This window comes from Periplaneta americana, chromosome 7, assembly GCF_040183065.1.
Source record: "Periplaneta americana isolate PAMFEO1 chromosome 7, P.americana_PAMFEO1_priV1, whole genome shotgun sequence".
NCBI classification, from domain to species: Eukaryota; Metazoa; Arthropoda; class Insecta; order Blattodea; family Blattidae; genus Periplaneta; species Periplaneta americana.
Genome location: NC_091123.1, coordinates 54,096,872 through 54,119,550, shown reverse-complemented (window position 1 = coordinate 54,119,550; position 22,679 = coordinate 54,096,872). Strand labels below are relative to the sequence as shown.

Sequence of the window (22,679 nt, the reverse complement as noted above, 5' to 3'; positions counted from 1 at the left end):
TCGACTTGTGTGAGTGCGTCCGCAGCTGTGTGAGTGCAGTGGACCGCAGTTGGGGGACCTGAGTTCGAAGTTCAGTGGACTGTCTCTGAAGGTCTGGGGTTCGAGATACTGTGAACTCGAGTGACTGAGCTAGAAGAACTAGCCAAGGCATACGAACTGTGAACTGAGAACTGACAGTTCTGTTTTGTAAATAGTGCTTTGTGAACATTAGTTAAGATTAGCAGTACCTTGTTGTTCGTAATAATCAAAGTGAATTGTCATTGTCGTCTGTGGAGTGCAGTAACGAATTCTGTGTTGCTGTTTGGAGTGGAAATCCCATTGTTGTCGGGAATATTTAAACTAAATTATAGAAAGTGACTATTGTTGAAACAATAAAGTTACATTATTGTTTTGTATTAAAGTTACAAAATTAACGTCCTTTAGAGGAATCAATGCAGGGAACACTGGATTCGAGGCCCATGTTCCTACTACTACTACTGCTACTGCTACCGAACCTGGGTAGTCCGTATAATGGAAGTTGGCCAAAAAGAAAATACACCCAAAAAATTTCGACCAAGAATATTGACCTAGGAATATTCGCCCAAAGTGATTACACCCAACGATTTTCATTCTCACCCTCACTCACGGAAAATTCACCCATTGCGATGAAGTTTAGTTCTTTTTATAGTAAATACATTTTAGCATTTAGCTCCAGTGGTAACATTTGTATTCGGAAACGTTTAAGCGTATGAATATTTTGAAGTTCTTTCTTAATAATTCAAAATTAGTTTCCGTGGTGATAATTTTATTACACAATTCTTAAGTTTAGATGAATATTTTGAAGGTATAAATTTTCAATGTATAACCATGGAGTCAACACCTGTGGAGTAACGGTTAGCGCGTCTGTGCCGCGAAACCAGGTGGCCCAGGTTCGATTCCCGGTCTGGGCACGTTATCTGGTTGAGGTTTTTTCCGGGGTTTTCCCTCAACCCAATATGACCAAATGCTGGGTAACTTACGGACTCATTTCACCGGCATTATCACCTTCATTTAATTCAGACGCTAAATAACCTAAGATGTTGATAAAGCGTCGTAAAATAACTTAATAAAATAACCATGGAGAAATTATTCCAAATGAAAGGAGTAGGTATTTTACTCATTCATAAAGGTTATATGTACAACCTTGACTCCAGAAATGCAGATCGAACCAAGGGATATTGGGTTTGCAGAAGGAAACTTCCATGCGAGATCTTCCAGGTATACCACCAGAATTTCGTGTAACAAGCGGGGAACAGTTTTTGTTCTATGATAATTTAGATGATCGAGATGAAGATGATAGGGTAAATTAGGGTCGGTTGGACAGTCGGGCATGTTGGGCACTTTGTACTTTAACGCGTTACCTCGCCACTTGTGGGCACCACATTCTGTTAGAAATCAATGACGGAAGTAGCCATGAGTGGAGGTACTTCCGTCATTGACTTCTAGCAGAATTTGGTGCCCACAAGTGGCGAGGTATCTGTTAAAGTACACAGTGTCCAACATGCCCGACTGTCTAACAGACCTTAATTTACCCTATAGATAGAATATTAGAGTATATATTTATATATTATTTTAATGTACCGAAGTACATATGATATTTCCATGCAGATATTCTGTGTCATCATACGATGAAAGAGTGATGGAACGGAGAAAAATTCTCTTCGGCGCCGGGATTTGACCCCGGGTTTTCAGCTCTACGTGCTGATGCTTTATCCACTAAGCCACACCGGATACCACCCCGGCGCAGGAGGGAACCCAAGAGTTGGAGCTTAATCTGAGACGATTCTGTCCTGCGCCGGGGTGGTATCCGGTGTGGCTTAGTGGATAAAGCATCAGCACGTAGAGCTGAAAACCCGGGTTCAAATCCCGGCGCCGAAGAGAATTTTTCTCCGTTCCATTACTCTTTCATCGTAGAATATTAGAGTATTACGCAAATTGCACCAATCAAAACTTAGTACATTGTCGGTACATTTGAGACCGCACCGTAAATATTTACGCAGATTGTGACAATTCATGGAGAGTATGCCGGTAAGGCACTTGTTTTTGTGTACTCCCTTGTACCAAATAAAAGGCAGGCATCGTACGAAATAATACTCCGATCGGTTTTACAGCAATTTTTGGATTATGGCTGGGATAATTCAGAACCATCTGTTGCCATTTGTGACTTCGAGATGAGTATAATAAGAGCAGTTCAACGTGTTTTTTGACATGCAACACTCCGACTTTGTTTCTTCCACCTAAATCAAAGTATCTGGAGGAAGATACAAGAACTAGGACTTCAGATTGCGTACACTGATGAAAATGATACTACCATCAGACAATGTTTCGGTGAATTTTCTTTGTTATAATTTTCTCTTGGATCAATTTTTTTGGGCGAATTCTCCTGTGCGTCAATCATCCAGGGTTCAAATTTCATTTGGGTGTACTACTACTACTACTGCTACTGCTACTGCTACTGCTACTACTACTACTACTACTGCTGCTACTACTGCTACTGCTACTGCTACTGCTACTGCTGCTGCTGCTACTACTACTGCTACTACTACTACTACTACTACTACTGCTACTACTACTACTGCTACTACTGCTACTACTCCTACTACTACTACTACTACTACTGCTGCTACTACTGCTACTACTGCTACTACTACTACTACTACTGCTGCTACTACTACTACTACTGCTACTACTACTACTACTACTGCTACTGCTGCTACTACTGCTACTGCTACTACTACTACTGCTACTACTACTACTGCTACTACTGCTACTGCTACTACTACTACTACTACTGCTACTACTACTGCTACTACTACTACTGCTACTACTACTACTACTACTGCTACTACTACTACTGCTACTACTACTACTACTACTGCTACTACTACTACTACTATTACTACCACCACCACCACCACCACCACCAAATATTTTGCATCTTATTCGCACTATTGACTTACATAGGATTGTATATAATTTCTGTAATAGCTTGTTTTATACTGTGTTTGGTTAGCATGTCGAGATCCAATACCACTCCGGCTCCTTTTTCAGCTATATTCCGTACATTGAGGAACTGATCACCGAAGAATGGAATACCTATGAGAGGAACACTGGCTTTAATGGCTTCCAGTGTGCTCTGTAAGCCTCCGTGGTAAATGAATACTTTGATGCTGGGATGATCTGAAAGGAAAAAAATAAATGTTATAGCCATAAAATAACGGCAATGCAATTGAAGCGTTGATATCAATAACCATTCAAGTCCACTTCTGGCCATTCATTTTTTGCAAATTTGAAATTAAATTTTGGATGTTTCCACAAGTGTTACGACTTTAAAAGTTGATATACTACTTTGTCTCGATCTCTAAAACAACCAGAAATATTACGTGAAAAAAAGTAATAATTAGGTAAGAAATAAAAAAAAAGTTTTTTGCATTCTTCTCGAAACTCGTGTAAATGGATTTGAATGTTTATTGATCTCACCGCTTCAATTTTAGGCCAATTAAAATTTTGGCGTTAATTATTATATCTCAATAAAAGTAACGATTAACTGAAGATAATTTTTCTAAAAAATAGAAATTTGATTTAGTAATAAAATAAATAAATTCACATACCTTCTCCACACATATTACCTTTTCTTTGATGAAGAAACGCAGAATTTAATACAGCGATGAGAATAATGATTTATCAGTGGCATAGTTAAATCTTGCATATTAGTTTTCGACATAAATTAAGAATGGTAATTTTAAATAGTGAAGAAATAAAATCAAATACTTCGGAGCATGTTAATTATAAAATACAGGGTGTGTCAAAATTGGTGTCAAATATTTCGGGGACGTGTTCCTAACACCAAAACCTTACAAAAAGTTCATATGAACATTGGCCTCAAAATAATTTATTTCAGAGTTACAAGACAAAATTTAATGTTACAAAAATTGCTCGAAGTGGCTTCCTTCTGCTTCGATGTGTTCCCTAAACCTGCGTTACATGATCTGGCGTACTCTGTTGAAAACACATTCGTTGAATGACGTCCAGAAGCACATCATCAATTAAATGATGCAAATCATTTCATTCTGTTCACTCACAGAATACATTTTCTTCTGATTTCTTCGCTCTACAAAATACAAACAAATAAAAAACCACCAAACAATTAGCGGTCAATGAAGGGACAAATCCTTTAATAACTCCCTAACGAATGCTTTTCGGACCCATGTTCTTATTAACTTTTTTAATTGTTTTGATATTAGGGACACGTCCCCGAAATATTTGACACCAATTTAGATACATTCTGTATAACAAATTGGAATATTACAATAAAATACTAAGTTCGGTTTGATGTAGTCTGATAACAAGATACATGGAACACATGCTGCCGGATTTTGTCAGCCAGGGGCGTATATTGCGGATGTTCAAGGTGTGCGCTGGACACCCTGTAAATTCAGTAATCTCATTTTTTGTTTTAAGTTGTTTTATATAATGCAACAATAATTTTAATTTATCACAATTTAAATGCGTCGTAATCTCATTGGAAGTTGACGTATATAGTTCAAGACTAATTTTAATTCATTACCATTTAAATATTTTAAATGCCTGCTGATTGAATGTGCACACCATCCCCAGAACGGCTTTCGTTTTATAACATACGCTCTGCCTGACGAAGTGGGATGAGTTCTAGTCTGGTTGTCCTGTCCGTATAAAAGAACATCCCTTGCTGAGAGTTACTGCTATAATTCTCTGCGTGCGCACGGTGGCATGGTGGCATGGTGGGGATACTCGCTTCTCTCAAGCTCGCAGGTCGTCCTGTATACAGGCAGCTCAACTTGTCAATAGCGTTACAAAATATTGTGTTTGACGTGTGTGTTTACTGTTTGTGTGAGTGAATTTACTGTGTTTAGGTTTTACTAGGGTTCATAGTTGTGTGCCAGCGTAGGTGAACAATTTAAATTACTTATTTAATGATAATAGCACTTGGAAATGTACACTGTAAAAGATCTTTTGCAAAAGCCATTCTCTTCTCGCCCACTAGGAGAGAAATTACACAGGCCTATAGTGAATAAGGGTAGACCTACCCCGCCACTTCCGAATTTAGTGCAACAATATAAAACAAAAAGCGAATAATACACTAGACATTTTTCACGATATGAAATTGTATAATAGTTAGCGGGTTGTGGAACTTCAAACAGGTTATTTTTCTGGCCATGGTTATTGTTTGATCATAAATAATGCAATTTTGAATAACGTTATTTGTAGTTGCCTCCTTTCTCCGGCATTTGCAGGGCAGTCATTGAAACAAGGTGATTAATTTTTAAGAAATTGTGGTGCGAGGACTTTCAATAATATTTAAATGTCATTTTCTTTTAATTTTATGTCATTTTTCCTTTAGTTTAAGGGTATTTTAATGATCATTTTAAGTAGATTTTTAGGTCATCAACATCCGCCCCATAGTTATTATTTATAAATAATACTTAATTATATATTAAAAATGGCAGTTAATGTTGACCCGATATTCCACTTAGGCCTATAATAATTGTGCGAGATAGACCAACTATATATTTGTAACAGAACACCCAAACTCCTGGTTCAGCATACGCCACTGTTGTCAGCATAGATCAACTGAATGAACAATAAAAATAAAGTGTGTATTCCAGGGTCCCAACTCCTCATAAGAGCAACAAGACTAAGTCCGCAAAATAATACCAGTAATGTTACCTGTGAATTTATACTCAGGAAAAACGTAGATTCTAACATAAAGTCTCTTATTACATTCGAAAACAAAACTATGAGAAAGATATTTGAACCCACTGTGGACAAGGATACTTAGATAAAGCTAAAAAATAGTGTACTGAGAATCTTATACGAGGGGGATCCAGGAAATAACGACCGTTTTGTTGTAATAATTAAAAAAAATCTTTATTTGAAAAAACAAAGTCTGTTACATAACTGAAGCTTCCTTTACTTCTCTACATAATCACCACCTACATTTAAACATTTTTCGTATCTGTTCACTAGCTTTAGAATTCCCGTGTTATACTCCTCTGCCGCCAGTTCATTAAGCCAGGTGTTAACTGTCTTCTTCAACTCTTCATCACTTCCAAAACGCGTACCACCCAGAAAGTCTTTCAGCTTAGTGAAAAGGTGAAAATCGCTAGGAGCAAGGTCTGGACTATAGGGCGGATGATCAAAGATTTCCCAAACGAATTGATCCAGCAATTCTCGAGTTGAACATTTCGCACCATTTTCTCACATTTATTTCATTCATTACAGTATCACCATACACTTCTTTCAATTGCCGGTAAATTTCTGCAGGTTTCAAATGTCGGGCATTCAAAAATCGAATCACACTCCTTACCTCACAGTCGGCGGGATTATCAATCGCGTCGTTCATTTTGAAGTAACACAAAATGCACAATGGCGACTTGTTGCAACCAGTACTCACAACATTATGAGAACACATGTTAAGGAAGCCAGTTGACCTTCAAACAAGGAAGGGGAGTCAGCTGCGCGGCAGGTATGCGCGAACGGTCGTTATTTCCTGGATCCCCCTCGTATAAAGATCCAGATGTAGTAGTACTGGTGAAAAGCAGACAACTACGATGGCACAACAACACTCCTCAATATTATTCATTCTCTCCCACCGAAAATTCTCATACTCATCTTCTTTCACTGTGGCTGTTCCTCGACTTTGAAATTCCCTATCTAGTAATGTCAGAAAATGTCAGTCATCAAATCAATTTAGGAGTAGACTAAGGAAATATTTTTCAAAGAATTCTAGTTAATATAATAGATGTGTCAAGTGTCTCAATGTTTGATGGTTATTATTACAGGATAAATATTTAAATTATCTCATTATTATTACTTATTTACAAATGGCTTTTAAGGAACCCGTAGGTTCATTGCCGCACTCACATAAGCCTGCCATCGGTCCCTATCCTGTGCAAGATTAATTCAGATTACTATTACTATTTTGATCAATGTTTATTATTGTCTCACTAATATTACTTATCTAACTTCCATTATTCACTTCCATGTTGTTTTATAGTTTAGATAAGCCTATTATATTTGATCAGAATTAGAGTCTGGCCGGGCGGAAGAGAAGGCCAACTGATCTTAGCTCTGCCAGATTAAAAAATAAATAAATAAATTAATAATAATAATAATAATAATAATAATAATAATAATAATAATAATAATAATAATACTAATGAATATTGTATTAAAAGTCATGTTTTGTAACCTATTTTTTTATTTTCAAATGTATGGGAATTATTGTAGTCTACTTTTTGCATAAATGAATATGAAATCAATGTGCAAAATTTCAGCATTCTGTCTCTGATGGTTGTGAAGTTATGGAATAATATGTGTGGAAATATTGCAACTTCAGGGAAATTTAATTTGAATGACTTAGCTGATCTGTATTGTGTTAGTACATGTCCATTTAAATAGAAGAAATAAATAAATAAACTAGGTATATTATACAGGGTGTTTTCTGGCTAGTGTTACAAACTTTCAGGGATGATGGTGAAGGGCACATGTATCAATTTGAGATAAGCAACCCTCATCCGGAAATGACTGAATCCAAAGTTATAAGCAAAAATAGTTGTGGAAATGGAATTGTAATTTCGCACCACGTGCCCTCCTTCCCTTAATATTTGGAACAGTCGTGGAAAGATGATATGGGCCGGATGTCTCCTATATGGGTACTTGACCCGATACAATCTCTGAGCTTGTCTACTGTTCCCATTGGCTCATCCGTATTCGAAAATCAGGTCTGCATATTCCGCTCTCGTGTACTCCTCCATTTCACTAGGACTATCGACTGGACACTGCAACTTGTACACATACACTGCTGTCTACAGACGTGCATATCAGGACCGACCATGTCCGTTACACATTACGCTATCTGCATTGCTTTAGTGTAGTTTCCTGTCGCCACCCCTCAGACAGCGCACTGAATGAAATACTGTAAGTAGACAATGTAAACAACGTCAGATGAATACAGTATGTGTAAGATATACAGATAAATACACATAAATAAGGTGTACAGAGGAATAAAATTATGTCATTTCCACACAACTATTTTTGCTTGTAGCTTTCGACTCGGTCATTTCCGGGCCAGGGTTCCTTATCTCAAATTGATACATGTGCCCTTCCCTATCATCCCTGAAAGTTTGTAACACTAGCCCGAAAACACCCTATATATCACTGTATTCAGAAAAAAGTGCGTAATTTTTTAATACAAATAAACTTCAAAATCATTCACTTGCATATACTCTTAATGATATTGCTCAACACCTTACTAAAAATATCAGAAGAAATTGAAATAAAAGAACGTAAATGCTGAATTATATTATTTCTTCTTAGATTATGGAAGTAGCAGTTGTCTATGTTACATTTTTATGGACAGAAATTTTACAAAAATTATTCAAGAATTAAGGGCATGTTACTGTTTACAAATAGACAGACGATTTCATGAAAACCATTTTTCTGTCTGAGAGATGATGAAAACTATTACCTTTTCAGAATATAAAAATGGCGTTGTTTGGCAGAAGGACAAGAAAACTTTAAGGAAGAAGATATAAATGTAGATACTTTACGTAGAAGATCCTGTTGCGGAAACCACTTGGCCAACTTGACGTTGCTGGGTTGTCCCGGCAACTCATCTGTGTCCCACTTCCACAGCACTCTGAACTGTGGCAGGTCCGAAAACACGTCCAGGAACATCTGCCTTACATCTGGTGCCAGATTGCCACTGTTAATATTAGTCCCGAAGTTGAAGTATATCACGCCCTCAGGTGCTCCATCCAGGAAGTTTTGCAAGTCCTGAGCATAAGAATATGACCTTTAGTCTATTAGAAAAATATAAAAAAAAAATATTACTGATAATCTGACAGCGGATTTTCTGTCCCGATTCTGAACGTTAGGTGTACGTCAAATGCAGGGTGGTCACTCAGTATGCCAAGGAACGTGACATCTTGTCGCTGTGTAGGGACCGAAATCCGCTGTCTGCTGATAATAAATGGCTGAATATACAGTTCCAGTCTTAAGCTATTGAACAATCTCCAGACAAGTTGCGTACCGGAAATGTCCTGCATTCGACATCCAAAATATGTCTCCTATTTCTTAGTAATGTAACTCAACTCTCGGAACATTTAACAATAATTTTGGTTATTAAATTTATCTGTATCATACTGAAGGCTGGAATAGACGGCTTGTTAATCGACGTCAACTTTAACTTCAGTTAAAATATGTTTCTAGTCATAATGCGATAACATTTTTATTTTGGTCATATCAAAAGTATGATGCGCGTTAGAATAGCGAATATTTATATAATACAGAATATCGTAATAGTAACTACACACTTAGAAAATGTATGTTTTTAGGTTTGTAGGACATACTACGTACGTACATTGATATGATTGGTAGGAAACAGGAAATGACGCGTAGTGTTAACAAATGAATAATTCATTTATTAACCACAGTAACCATTGTAACTTAAAACATAGTAAATTGGGAGTATAAGGGTACAGTACATCAGTTATTCATAGATTTAAAAAAAGGAATATGACTCGTTTAAGAGAGAAGTTTTATATAATATTATTATTGAATTGAAATTAGTTCAGTTAATTAAAATGTGTCTCAGTGAAACTTACAGCAGAGTCCGTATAGGCCAGTTTCTATCTGATGCTTTTCCAATTGTATTGTATTGTATTTATTAACATTCCATGGTATTCATACATGCTTACAGCTAGAATATGGAACAAGTCAAAAAACTTAATACTATTATAAAATCTTAATTTATAGTCACAGCCTAGATGAAATATATACAGATGAGATTTACAATATAGTCTACTAGTGCAACACATAGTTTTAGTATCAATTTCATGAAGTGTTATTGAATGTCATGAATTCACCTACAGAATAGAAGGCGTGAGAAATTAGGTACTTCTTTAATTTGGCCCTGAATAATTTTATGTTTTGAGTTTCATTTTTTATATCGATAGGGAGGCTATTAAAAATTTTTACTGCCATATAACGCACTCCTTTTTGATAGCACGATAGACTTGCAGATGGAGTATGGAAGTCATTTTTTGACGTGTATTTATGCTATGAACTGTTGAATTAGTTACAAAGTTTTCACGATTACATATGAGAAAGACTATTAATGAAAAGATATACTGACAAGCCATGGGCATTATTTGTAGTTTTTTGAAAATAGTCCTACACGATTCCCTAGATTTGGCACCTACTATTATTCTAATTACTCTTTTTTGTAATAGAAATATATTGTTACTATCTGTGGAATTTCTCCAGAATATTATTCCAAAACTCATTACCGAGTGGAAGTATGCAAAGTATATTGTTTTTAAGGTATTGATATTTACTATCTTTTGCATAGATCTAATAGCAAAACAAGCTGAATTTAATTTGGGGGTAATTTCTTTAATATGATTTTTCCAATTTAACACATTATCGATTTTTAAGCCAAGAAATTTGGTTGTTGTTGTTTCTAATAGGGATCTATTGTTAATTATTGCGCTAGAAATTTGCGACGTTGAATTTGGACAGGATTTAAATTGAATTATGTTAGTTTTGTTACAATTGACTGAGAACCAGTCACATATTTTGAAGAGAATTTCCTCTGTTGAAGATTGGAATGTGTTGGAGTTATTGGCTGTAATTACTATACTTGTGTCATCTGCAAATAATATGGGATGACCTACATCTTTTATAAGGGAGGCAAGATCATTTATAAACACTAGAAAAAGTAGGGGACCTAATATTGATCCTTGAGGAATTTCATTATTAATAGTTCCCCATGTCGATGTAGATTTCATAGTTGTATTGATTTCAACTTTCTGTTTCCTATCTATGAGCTATGAGTGAAACCATTGGTGTGCAACACCTTTAATTCCATAATAATCTAATTTATCTAGCAGCATTTTATGATTTATACAGTCAAATGCTTTGGATAAATCACAGAAAATCCCTCCAACTTGTAATTTTTTATTTACTGCCTCCAGAATTTTGTCAGTTAAACTAAATGTTGCATTTTCTGTGCCTTTATTTTTCCTAAATCCAAATTGTTCTGGGACTAAAATGTTGTATCTTTCTAGATGATGATATAATCTTTTATACATTACTTTTTCAAAGATTTTGGAGAAGACTGGTAGAAGTGATATGGGTCTGTAATTTTCTGGAGACGTTGTTTCTCCATTTTTGAAGATAGGAATAAGCACTGAATATTTTAATCTGTCGGGAAATATACCATTGAGCATTGAATAGTTACATAAATAACTTAATGGCCCAGCTATAATATGTGAACTCGCTTTTAATATTTGCTTGTTATTTCATCATACCCTGAGGAGTTTTTTGACTTTAGATTTTTAATAATTGCAATTATTTCTTGTTTGTTTGTTGGAAATATTTGAATATTTGGGAATTTTGTCGGAAAATATTGTGTTAAAGAATCTAAACTGTTAGTAACATTATCTTGGGGGATGTTGAGGTTATCAATTATTGTAAGAAAATATTTGTTAAATATGTTTGCAATTTCATTTGGGTCTGACGTTTTTGTATTGTTAGATATAAGGGTTTAGTTTGTTACTTTACTTTTTGATCGTACACTTTCTTTTTTAATTATGTTCCAAGTTGTTTTGATTTTATTATCAGAGTTTTGTATTGTTGTATTATAGTGTAATTCTTTAGCTTTTTGAATTACTTTGTGTAATATTTTTGAATAATTTTTATAGTGTTGTTTTAAGTTTGTATCATTACTGTTTCTGCTCTGTATGTATAATGATCTCTTGGTTTTGCATGAGATTTTAATACCTTGTGTAATCATCTATTGTTACATATTGTTTCATTTTTATACTTTACAGGAAAACTGGATTCAAAAATATTTAGAAATGTTTTATGAAACTCGTTGAATTTACTATTCATATCACTTTGACTGTATACTGATTCCCATGTTTCATTTTTAAGATTTATTTCAAAATCATTTAATGATTCCCTGTTTATATTTCTGAATCTCACTTTAGTTGGTTTTTTTTTATGATGTGTTAATATTTATACTTAGGAGTTGAGCATCGTGATCCGAAAGACCATTAATTATTGGGGTTGTTTGAGATATACCAATTTTTTTATTTTCCGATGAATATGTTGTCTATTGCAATAGCTGAATCCCCTTGTATTCTGGTCGGAAAGTTTACTTTGTAAATTAAATTGAAAGATGCTAGCAATGAATTTAGTTGATCTTTCCTATTGCTTTCTGTTAGATAATCGACATTGATGTCTCCGCAAATAATGCATTCACGTTTCAGTTTCTGTAAGTATTCTAGTGCCTTTTCCAATAAATGAATAAAATTTTCGTAGTCTCCAGATGGTGCTCTATATAGACATATTATAATGAAATTATATGTTTCATTTTCTAATTCAACAGCACAAATTTCTAAATCCCTGTCTTTGCAAAAATGTGAAAGATCAATATTTTTTAATTTAAGGTCAGATTTGAGAAATACACTCACGCCTCCATCCTCAAGAGTTTGTCTGCAGTAACTAGCACCTAATTTATATCCTTCCGGTGAGAGAGACAATATTTCCCGTTGTTTCATATGCTGTTCGGTAATACATAGCACATTCGGATTTAAATGTTCAGAAACTAAGGATGCAAGGAGTTCATCAGTCTTATTTCTTATACCTCTTATATTCTGATGGAATACACTGAATGTTGATTGTATTACGATTTGTTGATTCTGTTTATTATTATTATTGTTGTTATTTTGACTTTTTTTATTTACCCTAAAAAAGGACAAGCCCTGTGACGGATTACAACAGGAATTTTATTGTCACACTTGCCATGGTCACATTGAAGACTGTCAGCAATGAGACGCGTTAGCGAGTCCTTGCCTCGAGAATTCAAATGCAGTCCATGATTAGTGTATTACTCTCTTACAATGGAGGATGTGTCTATAATATTAATGTGGGCCATGTCCCTCTCCAATTGAGCCAAGTCAATCCGCAGTTTTACACTCTCAACCCTCCTATTCATCCACTGCTTGTCATGCCTCTGGAAAAGGTTCACAAAACCCACATTCGTATGGCCACTCTTCTGTGCAATGTTGTGTATATCTCCATCAATTGCATAATTGAGGTTCCTGTCTAGGCTGTTTCCTGCACCCCCACTATAATCACATGATCTTCTTTATCAAGATCTTTAGCAAGCGCAGATAGATCCCCTACACCATTGGACAGAGAAGCATTGGGTTTGAAAAAGCTGGTAACAGTATATTTCTCACCCAATGAAGCCTGGAGCCGTTGACTTATTCCTCTACCATGGCTGCTACCTAACAAAAGTATCTTCTTCCTACGCTTGGGCTCCGATACTGAGTTGGAAGGAGCATCAGATTCAGGTTCTAGAGAATCCAGAACAGAGAATCTGTTGCTCAGTTCCACTTCAGTGCTAGAGGTAGCAGTGGCAGTACTAGGGACACTGGAACTCTTCCCTTTACGCTTCTGATTAGAGACCACCTTAAACTCTGGTGATTTACTTCTAACTTTAGGCTTTATAGATTTCAAGGCTGCAATTTCCTCATTAGCAAGCTCTAATTGTCTGCGTAAATGGGTGATGGTTTCCGCCTGTTCCTTTACAATATATAATTGTTTACATATTTACATTTCCATTGACTATTTATATTTTCAGCATTAGTATTTGCACAGTCCCAATGAAAGCATATATTACATTGCATACAATTTACACCTTGACACACTTACCTTCGACATGCACCACACTTATCTGACATAATGCACATTTTCACTTCACTCACTTCACTTCACTTCACTAATGTTCTATTACTCACACTAGCACATACACTTTTTGAATTTACTATGCTAAACTAAATTAGGCCTAAACTATAACAAGACACGAAGTTGTATTATTCTTATATTTAACCTTACCTCTTAATATATCACTTCACTTCACTTGTATTATTCACACGGCACACGACACTAGCACAACACTTCTAAGCTTTATTATACTAAACTAAATTAGGCCTAGACTATAATAAGACACGAAATTATTCTTACATTTAACTCCACCTCTTACCTAATATATTTTGTTCTTTACAAGTAGTTTCACAACAGTTCAATGTTATAAAATATAAATATGTACAGCAAAATATTATAAAATATAAATATGTACAACAAAAATACAATGAGTCAGAGTGGTTTTAGCACTGGTCAGAGACTATTCAATATGGCGGCCGGATCAGCTGATTGGGAGTCAAGGAACTAATATTCAATTATAACTATTTTAGTTTTTACGTATTTATGAAATTTATATATGTAACTGTAGGAAACAAGTTAAATATTTAGTTTATATTAATATTTTCCGATTAAAACACTGTATTACCTCTGAATTGTTTAACAAATACGGAGCTTACTTTTGCTGCTGAAGTACGCAACCAGAGCTGCCACCATCAATTCACTGTGGGCTAAAGCAAGGAGATGCACTATCACCTTTACATTTTAACTTCACTCTAGAGTATGCCATTAGGAAAGTTCAGGATAACAGAGATGGTTTGGAATTGAACGGGTTAAATCAGCTTCTTGTCTATGCGGATGACGTGAATATGTTAGGAAAAAATTCACAAACTATTAGGGAAAACACGGGAATTTTACTTGAAGCAAGTAAAGAGATAGGTTTGGAAGTAAATCCCGAAAAGACAAAGTATATGATTATGTCTCATGACGAGAATATTGTACGAAATGGAAATAAAAAATTGGAAATTTATCCTTTGAAGAGGTGGAAAAATTCAAATACCTGGGAGCAACAGTAACAAATATAAATGATACTCGGGAGGAAATTAAACACACAATAAATATGGGAAATGCCTGTTATTATTCGGTTGAGAAGCTTTTATCATCCAGTCTGTTAAAAAATCTAAAAGTTAGAATTTATAAAACAGTTATATTACCTGTTGTTCTTTATGGTTGTGAAACTTGGACTCTCACTTTGAGAGAGGAACATAGGTTAAGGGTGTTTGAGAATAAGGTGCTTAGGAAAATATTTGGGGCTAAGAGGGATGAAGTTAAAGGAGAATGGAGAAAGTTACACAACACAGAACTGCACGCATTATATTCTTCACCTGGCATAATTAGGAACATTAAATCCAGGCGTTAGAGATGGGCAGGGTATTTAGCACGTATGGGAGAATCCAGAAATGCATATAGAGTGTTAGTTGGGAGGCCGGAGGGAAAAAGACCTTTAGGGAGGCCGAGACGTAGATGGGAAGATAATATTAAAATGGATTTGATGGAGGTGGGATATGATGATAGAGACTGGATTAATCTTGCACAAGATAGGGACCTATGGCGGGCTTATGTGAGGGTGGCAATGAACCTATCGGTTCCTTAAAGCCATTTGTAAGTAAGCAAATAAGTAAGTAACTTAGTCCTGACAACACAAGTAACAGTTTTCACAAAATGTTAACGAAAGAAGAAATATTTTTCGCTTTGAAGACCGCTTACCAAAGCGGTGTAAGTGCTGTACTGAGGGAATGGAGAGAGAACATTTCGAGTCAAATCTACCAACACGTAAGGCTGTTTACAATTTAATTCATTAATTTGAAACTAAAGGTTCTGTTTTGAATGCATCTTGCAGTGAGCGACCTAGGACAGCACCAACTGAGGAAAATGAACTCAATATTTGTCTTGCTGTTATGACTAGTCCAAAGAAGTCCACAAGACGAGATTAGCGGTAGAGTTTCCAGAAACGTCGCGTCGATCAATCCAAAGAATATTGCATCAGCAGGACTTGAAAGTGTACATTCCGCACCTGATAGGCTACATAGTTCACTGGAAGATGATTCAGACAGGTGGCTAGAATTTTGTGAAATTATGCTCGAACAGTATCGATTTGGCCAGAATTTATTTCTTAACATTTTGTGTTCTGATGAGACCACATTCAATTTATCGGAACATGTAAACCGACATAACTGTACTTAATTTTACACTGAAAACCAAGAATCTGGAGAACAACATTCAGCTGTGTTTGCATATGTGTCAGAGTGTTCAGGCAGACTTCAACTGTGTACTGATGAAGAAGGAAGACAGTTGGAACATAAAAATAGGTGATGTGTACTGTACTTTGTTGGTAGGGCCTGTATCATGTTCAAATTATTCAAAATTAACATAAGTGAAGTATGTAGTTACTTTTTCTCCATCCTGTATATTTAGAGCCCAGCGCTTGGTCACCGGCCCACTTGTAACAGATTACATATGTACAGAATATAATGCACTCTGCAGAGTTAGTACATTCAGTTCCTAGTCTCGTTTTCGAACCTTGATACATTGACTAAACACTAGTTGAGGTATTATTGGTGGTCATGTTAATGCTGAGAGTGATGATGAGTCTGAATTTGAAACGATACTGGTTTGATAGTTAAGGTTATTTTTCAGATACAGTCCTACTGCAACAGTAGGAAGGTATTAGATTTACTCCTGTCTATTTTTATACTTGTGGTATTGAAGGTGGTTGTTCGTTATTGATGTTGATGTTGATGATAATGATATTGGAAAACGTAATGATAAGAGTGATGTTGAAAATAAAATGAAAATAGGCTATCTTACTGTGTCTAATGGTTGAGGTTCTCTCAGATGAATTCCTCCTATTTCTACAACGGCAGGAACATTTGGTTGCGTGTAAGCTATTTTGCTTTCGTAGTTAACCAGCAAAAGGCTAACATTCTTCTGCAAGTCTCCAACATACGGCAAATCTCTTCCGAAGTACTCTTTTGCAATTTTGTCATGAGCAGGCATCATTATCATGAACCAAATATATCTGAACAGCAATGAATACAAGAAACGTACGAGCCTTTCCCAGAACGTGGCTCGATCTGAGATGGGGATATTAATATCCGTTATATAAGTCGGGTTAGTAGGATTGGCCACTGAATCATGTCCTCCATGTATCAATGCAAACGGTGAGATACCGATCAAAGGTGCCGAGAAGTGGTATGCATAAGCATTAGAGCAAACACATCCGAGCCATTCTATTATTATCACATCAAAGTGATTCTCTCCTTGTAACAGCTTCTGAACTTCAGGCTTTTGAAACATTATTCTGCATAAATCTGTTGATATTTCTGCCATATCGGAAAGTAAATTGAATATTTTCATATTCCTTTTTTCCTGTGCAGCGAAAATATATCTCTTCTCCCAGTATTCAACTGAAATTGACATGTCTATTTCCGTATAGTTTTTCACATTCATGTCCCACACAGGATCGGTAGTAATGGTGACAATTTCGTGGCCTCGTAGCTGTAATCCCCTCATCAGTGATCGGTATATCATTTGGTGACTTTTTGACGGTAAGGGAAATACTCCCAATATTCTTGCCCCCAAAGCTGTCGACGCCACGAAGCTTATAATCTGAAGAACGTAAATAATTTTACGCATGCTTGTTGGTGAGAAGATATGAAGTGTTACCTGGAAGGAAATATTCAACATATTATGTAGTGACACAATTTCGGGATATTTGTTGTTAAAGGAATATATTTTCCAAAAGGAATTAGCATGTAAATTGTATGAAGATTAGGTAGACAGACAGACAGACAGTTCAGTCGGTAGAGCGTTCGCGCTCTAAGCGAAGGGTCCCGGGATCGATACCCGGCTCCGGAACAATTTTTCCTTGAAATTATTCAAACCTGCTTTACAGGGAGCTACTACCTGAAAGCCAGATTTGTATAATACATTCGTTACTGGAGGTACGTCAACAGAAAGCCACAAATGAAGTCACACAGTATTGTGTGTACTCATAGTTGAGTTCTGGCGTCTTGTCAGCTCATTTGAGTTGTGTGGAAATAAAAGGAATAATTGTGACGGTGTCGTGTAGAGTTCCTGGGGTAGCTCAGTCGGTAGAGCGTTCGCGCGCTAAGCGAAGGGTCCTGGGATCGATACCCGGCTCCGGAACAATTTTTCCTTGAAATTATTCAAACTTGCTTTACAGGGAGCTACTACCTGAAAGCCAGATTTGTGTAAGATAGATAGATAATGATATATATATATATATATATATATATATATATATATATATATATATACACACACAGAGGGTTAGTTAAAAGTCCCGCACCACCTAAATAACTTTTGAAGCATGTGCTTCAGTGACATGAAACTTGGTATGTTGGGATACCCATATATTAAGAACTCAATAATGGTATTACTGAGTTTTTTCTATTTTCGGTTTAATCTGAAGTAACTCCAACTCTCTTATTTTAAATGGAACACCAAATATTTTTTTTATTTTTGAATAAAGCTCATTAAGAGCTTTTCAAAAAGTACCCACACTTGATACTTCTGTACAAATTCAGTGTTGGTAAATAAGAATGGATGTGGTGCAAGATATTCCTAAAGCCTGGTTAAATCATTCCTTAAATGGTTTCTATGATCGAGTGACACATTGTAAAGCAGCTGAGGGCTACCAATTTGAACACATAATTTAGAAGGTGCGCTAGCTTTGTTTTGTTTTTGTTAAGGAAGGAGTATTTTATTATTTTAATATTCGATACACTTTTCTGTTTTCTTGACTTAGCAACACTGAATTTGTGCAGAAGTATCGAGTGTGGGTACTTTTTGAAAAGCTCTTAATGAGCACAATTCAAAAATAAAAAAAATGTTGGGTTTTCCATTTAAAATAAGAGAGTTGGAGTTACTTCCGGTTAAACCGGAAGTGGAAAATACTCGGTAATACCATTATTGATTTCTTAGTATATGGTTATCCTCACATACCAAGTTTTATATCACTGAACCGTATGCTTCAAAAGTTATTTAGGTGGTGCGTTTATTATTTTAATATTCGATACACTTTTCTGTTTCCTTGACTTAGGCCGTGTCTCAAAGCTTCATTTTCAGCTGAAGTGAACTAGATTGTTGACTAAATAGCCGGATGTGACGTCAGAAGTTATGATCCAAAGCTACATAGTGCATAGAAATCAAGTCCGTAGTAGCTAGTCAACGAAAATGCTTGCTTGATTGATGACTTGTATACTAAACAAACATGGATACCTCATCAGCAAATGGGGTTATGAAGTCTGAAAATGCTTTGGAAGTGAAATAATGTAAATATAATGTAGAATAACACGTTAACTTTGAACACTGACATTGTTAGTACTTTCTGTACAATGTTTTAAACATTATTGTAAAATATATTAAGCCCTTATCTTTTCCACATAACTCGTAATGAAACTGCATTAGGACTCTGCCTTCTTAATTCAGTGCTGCACCGTGATTTCATGGTTTTTAGAAAAATAGTCATGTTTCTTATTTGTTATACAATGCAACCATAGTTTAACGAAGATTGACATATCATTTAGTTTTAATGTGTAAACTTTATATTACTTGCTACATGTTTCCATTGAATTATGGTAATAACTTAATTTTAACCATTGTATTCTACGTCTTCAGTAAATGGCGCTTGGCCCATTATGGTTCTGAACCCTTCAAATAACTTAAATAGTGGTACAGCATATACAGTGATATGTAATTATATTTCTTTCTTTCGAAAATGTAAGAATTCACGGTCTCCCATGTACCATTGCCATGGAATGAATAAATGTGTTTTTTCTTCCTACTCAAAAATTTTATATTTTGCACATAGGAATTACTGCAGGAACAACAACGCTACAATCTGAGGCGGCGGTGAGAATGTATCGTATTGTTATTTTAAAAGTCTTGTAATTTCAAAAAAGCGATTTTGGGTCTCAGGATGAATAATTATACATGTTAACACCAATTATTTTTGGAAAAGCGAAAATTATCAGAAAAATTTCGGTTATATTATATTATGTTATGTTATGTTATATTATATTATATTATATTATATTATATTATATTATATTATATTATATTATATTATATTATATTATATTAGATTATGTAAAAACTGCGTTCATAACGGATGTACTCCGATAAGTAAGTTTTTAATTTGTTGTGGGAGCTCTTGAATCTCAGAAGGAACAACTTTTACAACAGCGCAACTTAATCTGCTTGGCTCATTTCCCAATTTTTTTGCATTGCATTTATTGCATATATATTTTATGTATTTTAACACGATTCAATTGAGCATAGTTAAAATTTGAATTATAAAATAATGGATTGCTAAGCTAACGTACTACTGCATACTAAATCAATACACTCTCGTTGTTCGTTAATTCTCTGAGATTGAAATGAGTGTGTACATAAATATTATTTTAAGAAATACAGAAAACGAATGTAGAAAATAGCGTATCAAATTTTCTGTGTATAAGAAGGTATTTTAATCTTACCTGTCCTCGATTTACTCAGAAGTTACTGTAATAACATTATAGCAGTATGTCCATCTAGAGAAACTACACTTTCCAATGGTGAAATAATAATTAAGTATACAAATCGGTTAATTTAGCTTCCGATATTACTTCATACAAACACAGAAACATTCTCTGTAGGCTATTTTTAATAGCTTTCGATTGTTGTTGTATAAGGCCCCTTTTTCGATTGTTGCCTCTTATAGACGAAGTCATTTGTTCTTATTTCATTGCACCGTCTTAGATGGCGTTATTTTAATTTTAAAACTCATTTATCTCATTAAATATCAGTCCTATGAAAATTTTGTAAAGAATAAAACTTATCGGAAATCGTTTTCAAAGAAACTTTTGTTATGTAACATTGTTTACAAAAATCAATAATAAGCGAGATATTTCGATTTATTTAATTCAGGCCCCCTTATAACCCCCCTTTGAGTAAAGTATTTTGAATGCCTATAGCCTAAAATCTAAGTTACAACGAACTTAATTTATATTCCAATTTTCATATAAATCGGTTCAGCCATTATCGCGTGAAAAGGTAACAAACATCCAGACAGACATACAAACAAAAATTTCAAAAAAGCTATTTTCGGTTTCAGGGTGGTTAATTATATATGTTAGGACCAATTATTTTAGGAAAATCGAAAATTACCATAAAAATTTCGGCTACAGATTTATTATTAGTATAGATAAGAGAGAAGAATATTACGATTAGGGTAAATGAAGGTATTAACGCCATCAATTCAGAAAGTGGCTTACAACTGATGTGAAATACGAACAATAATATTAATTTGTTAGATATTGATCATTTGTAGCATCTCCGTAGAATGTACATTTTAAAAGTTGTAATTGTGACAAGGTTTTACAGCAGTACAAATAGATAAAAGTATGATGCATACAGGCGCTATTACCTGCGATGAAGTTGTTTCGCTTTATGAAATCAAGTGTAAAAACATATGCATAATTATTAATAATGTAATAAATTTTATACTTACGATACTTTTCAGTCAGAAATATTTGGAACGTGGTCGTCCAGTATTAGTGAATTGTCTAAACAACTGTGACTCCTAGGAGTGAATATTCAGCACACACTAGTATTTTTCGAACACCTTCATGCTGAGTAATTCCTTATCAATTTAGGATATCACCTGTTCCTGCTATGCATATCTTAATGTAGTAGGAGTAATGTTACCACGAATTGGGTGACTTGTTTATGTTTAGACCTATGTAATTACTTTCCAGAACAGACTAGTCTCTGAATACACTAGCTCACTGTCTTATCGCATTTCCGTCAACTTGAGTGATACAAAAACTTATAGAGATGTCGCCATGTAATTTGTCCGCGAGGTGCGCAGATGGTGTCGGGAGGGAGGAAGGGAGGGCGGGCGGGCGGAGCTTACAGCCTGATCAACCGTATGTGAGCTGAGCGTGTCTGAGCGGCTGGCAGTAGTATCGGGAAGAAGAGTGTAGAAAGGGGAGGACTCCCGTCACGTGAAGGTAGAAGGGACTGAACAGAAATTGGTTTCTGCGTCGCGGACAAATTAAACGGCAATATCTCTACGTATTTTCTCGTCTTTCTATTCCGTCTTACGAATGAGTTTATTGTCCATGTTGTGCCTAGAACAAGTACAAAATTTAAATTATCTGGGTTGTGAAATATCTTATCAAAATGAAAAAGATGTGAACAAGAAAATCACCAAATTTACACCAATTTTTGGAATAATAAATAATACATTAAAAGCTAAATTGGTACAAAAATCCACAAGAATAAAAATATGTAATACTCTAGCATTACCCTGCCTTTTATACGGAAGTGAGATTTGGACATTAAGGAAAAGAGATATGAGCAGAATCAAAGCGACGGAAATGAAATTTCTCAGACGGACAGCAGGATATACTCTTTTAGATGAAAAAGGAATGAAGAAATAATGGAACAATTAGAAGTAGAGTCAGTAGAGGATAAAATAAACAGATACAAACTAAATTGGCTACACCATGTAAAACGAATGGACAATTCAAGAATCCCCAAAATGATGATGCAATATCAACCCAGAGGACATCGACGGTTAGGAAGACCCTTTAGAAGACTGCCTACACAGGCCTAATTCGTGACGGATGTTGATGATGATGATGATGATGATGATGATAATGATTGTAATAAGTACCTGGAAGACCGAGAATCGGTTGGTAAGTAAAGGGGGATGATCGCAGCTGAGAGGCCTTTTACTGAGGATTTGTGGACAATTTCAGAAAACATATTGTTGGCTGTGGGGATGAGGTACATCGCCAACATAAACTGATTTTTATTCCGGCCTTCGCAACTAT

General features: G+C 35.3%; 1 protein-coding gene across 1 annotated transcript in view; it reads right to left on the bottom strand.

The window, feature by feature from the left end:
* The window catches only part of LOC138703103 (UDP-glucosyltransferase 2-like), a 29,068-nt gene extending 7,587 nt beyond the window's left edge, over positions 1 to 21,481 (bottom strand). Inside the window, exons 1-4 of the mRNA XM_069830689.1 lie at positions 21,350 to 21,481; positions 16,642 to 17,499; positions 8,610 to 8,835; positions 2,979 to 3,198 (exon numbers count right to left, since the gene is read on the bottom strand). Coding sequence (XP_069686790.1) covers positions 2,979 to 3,198; positions 8,610 to 8,835; positions 16,642 to 17,469 — 1,274 coding nt within the window. The 5' untranslated portion in view covers positions 17,470 to 17,499; positions 21,350 to 21,481. The remainder of the gene's footprint in view (positions 1 to 2,978; positions 3,199 to 8,609; positions 8,836 to 16,641; positions 17,500 to 21,349) is intronic.
* Between the last annotated feature and the right edge of the window lie 1,198 nt (positions 21,482 to 22,679).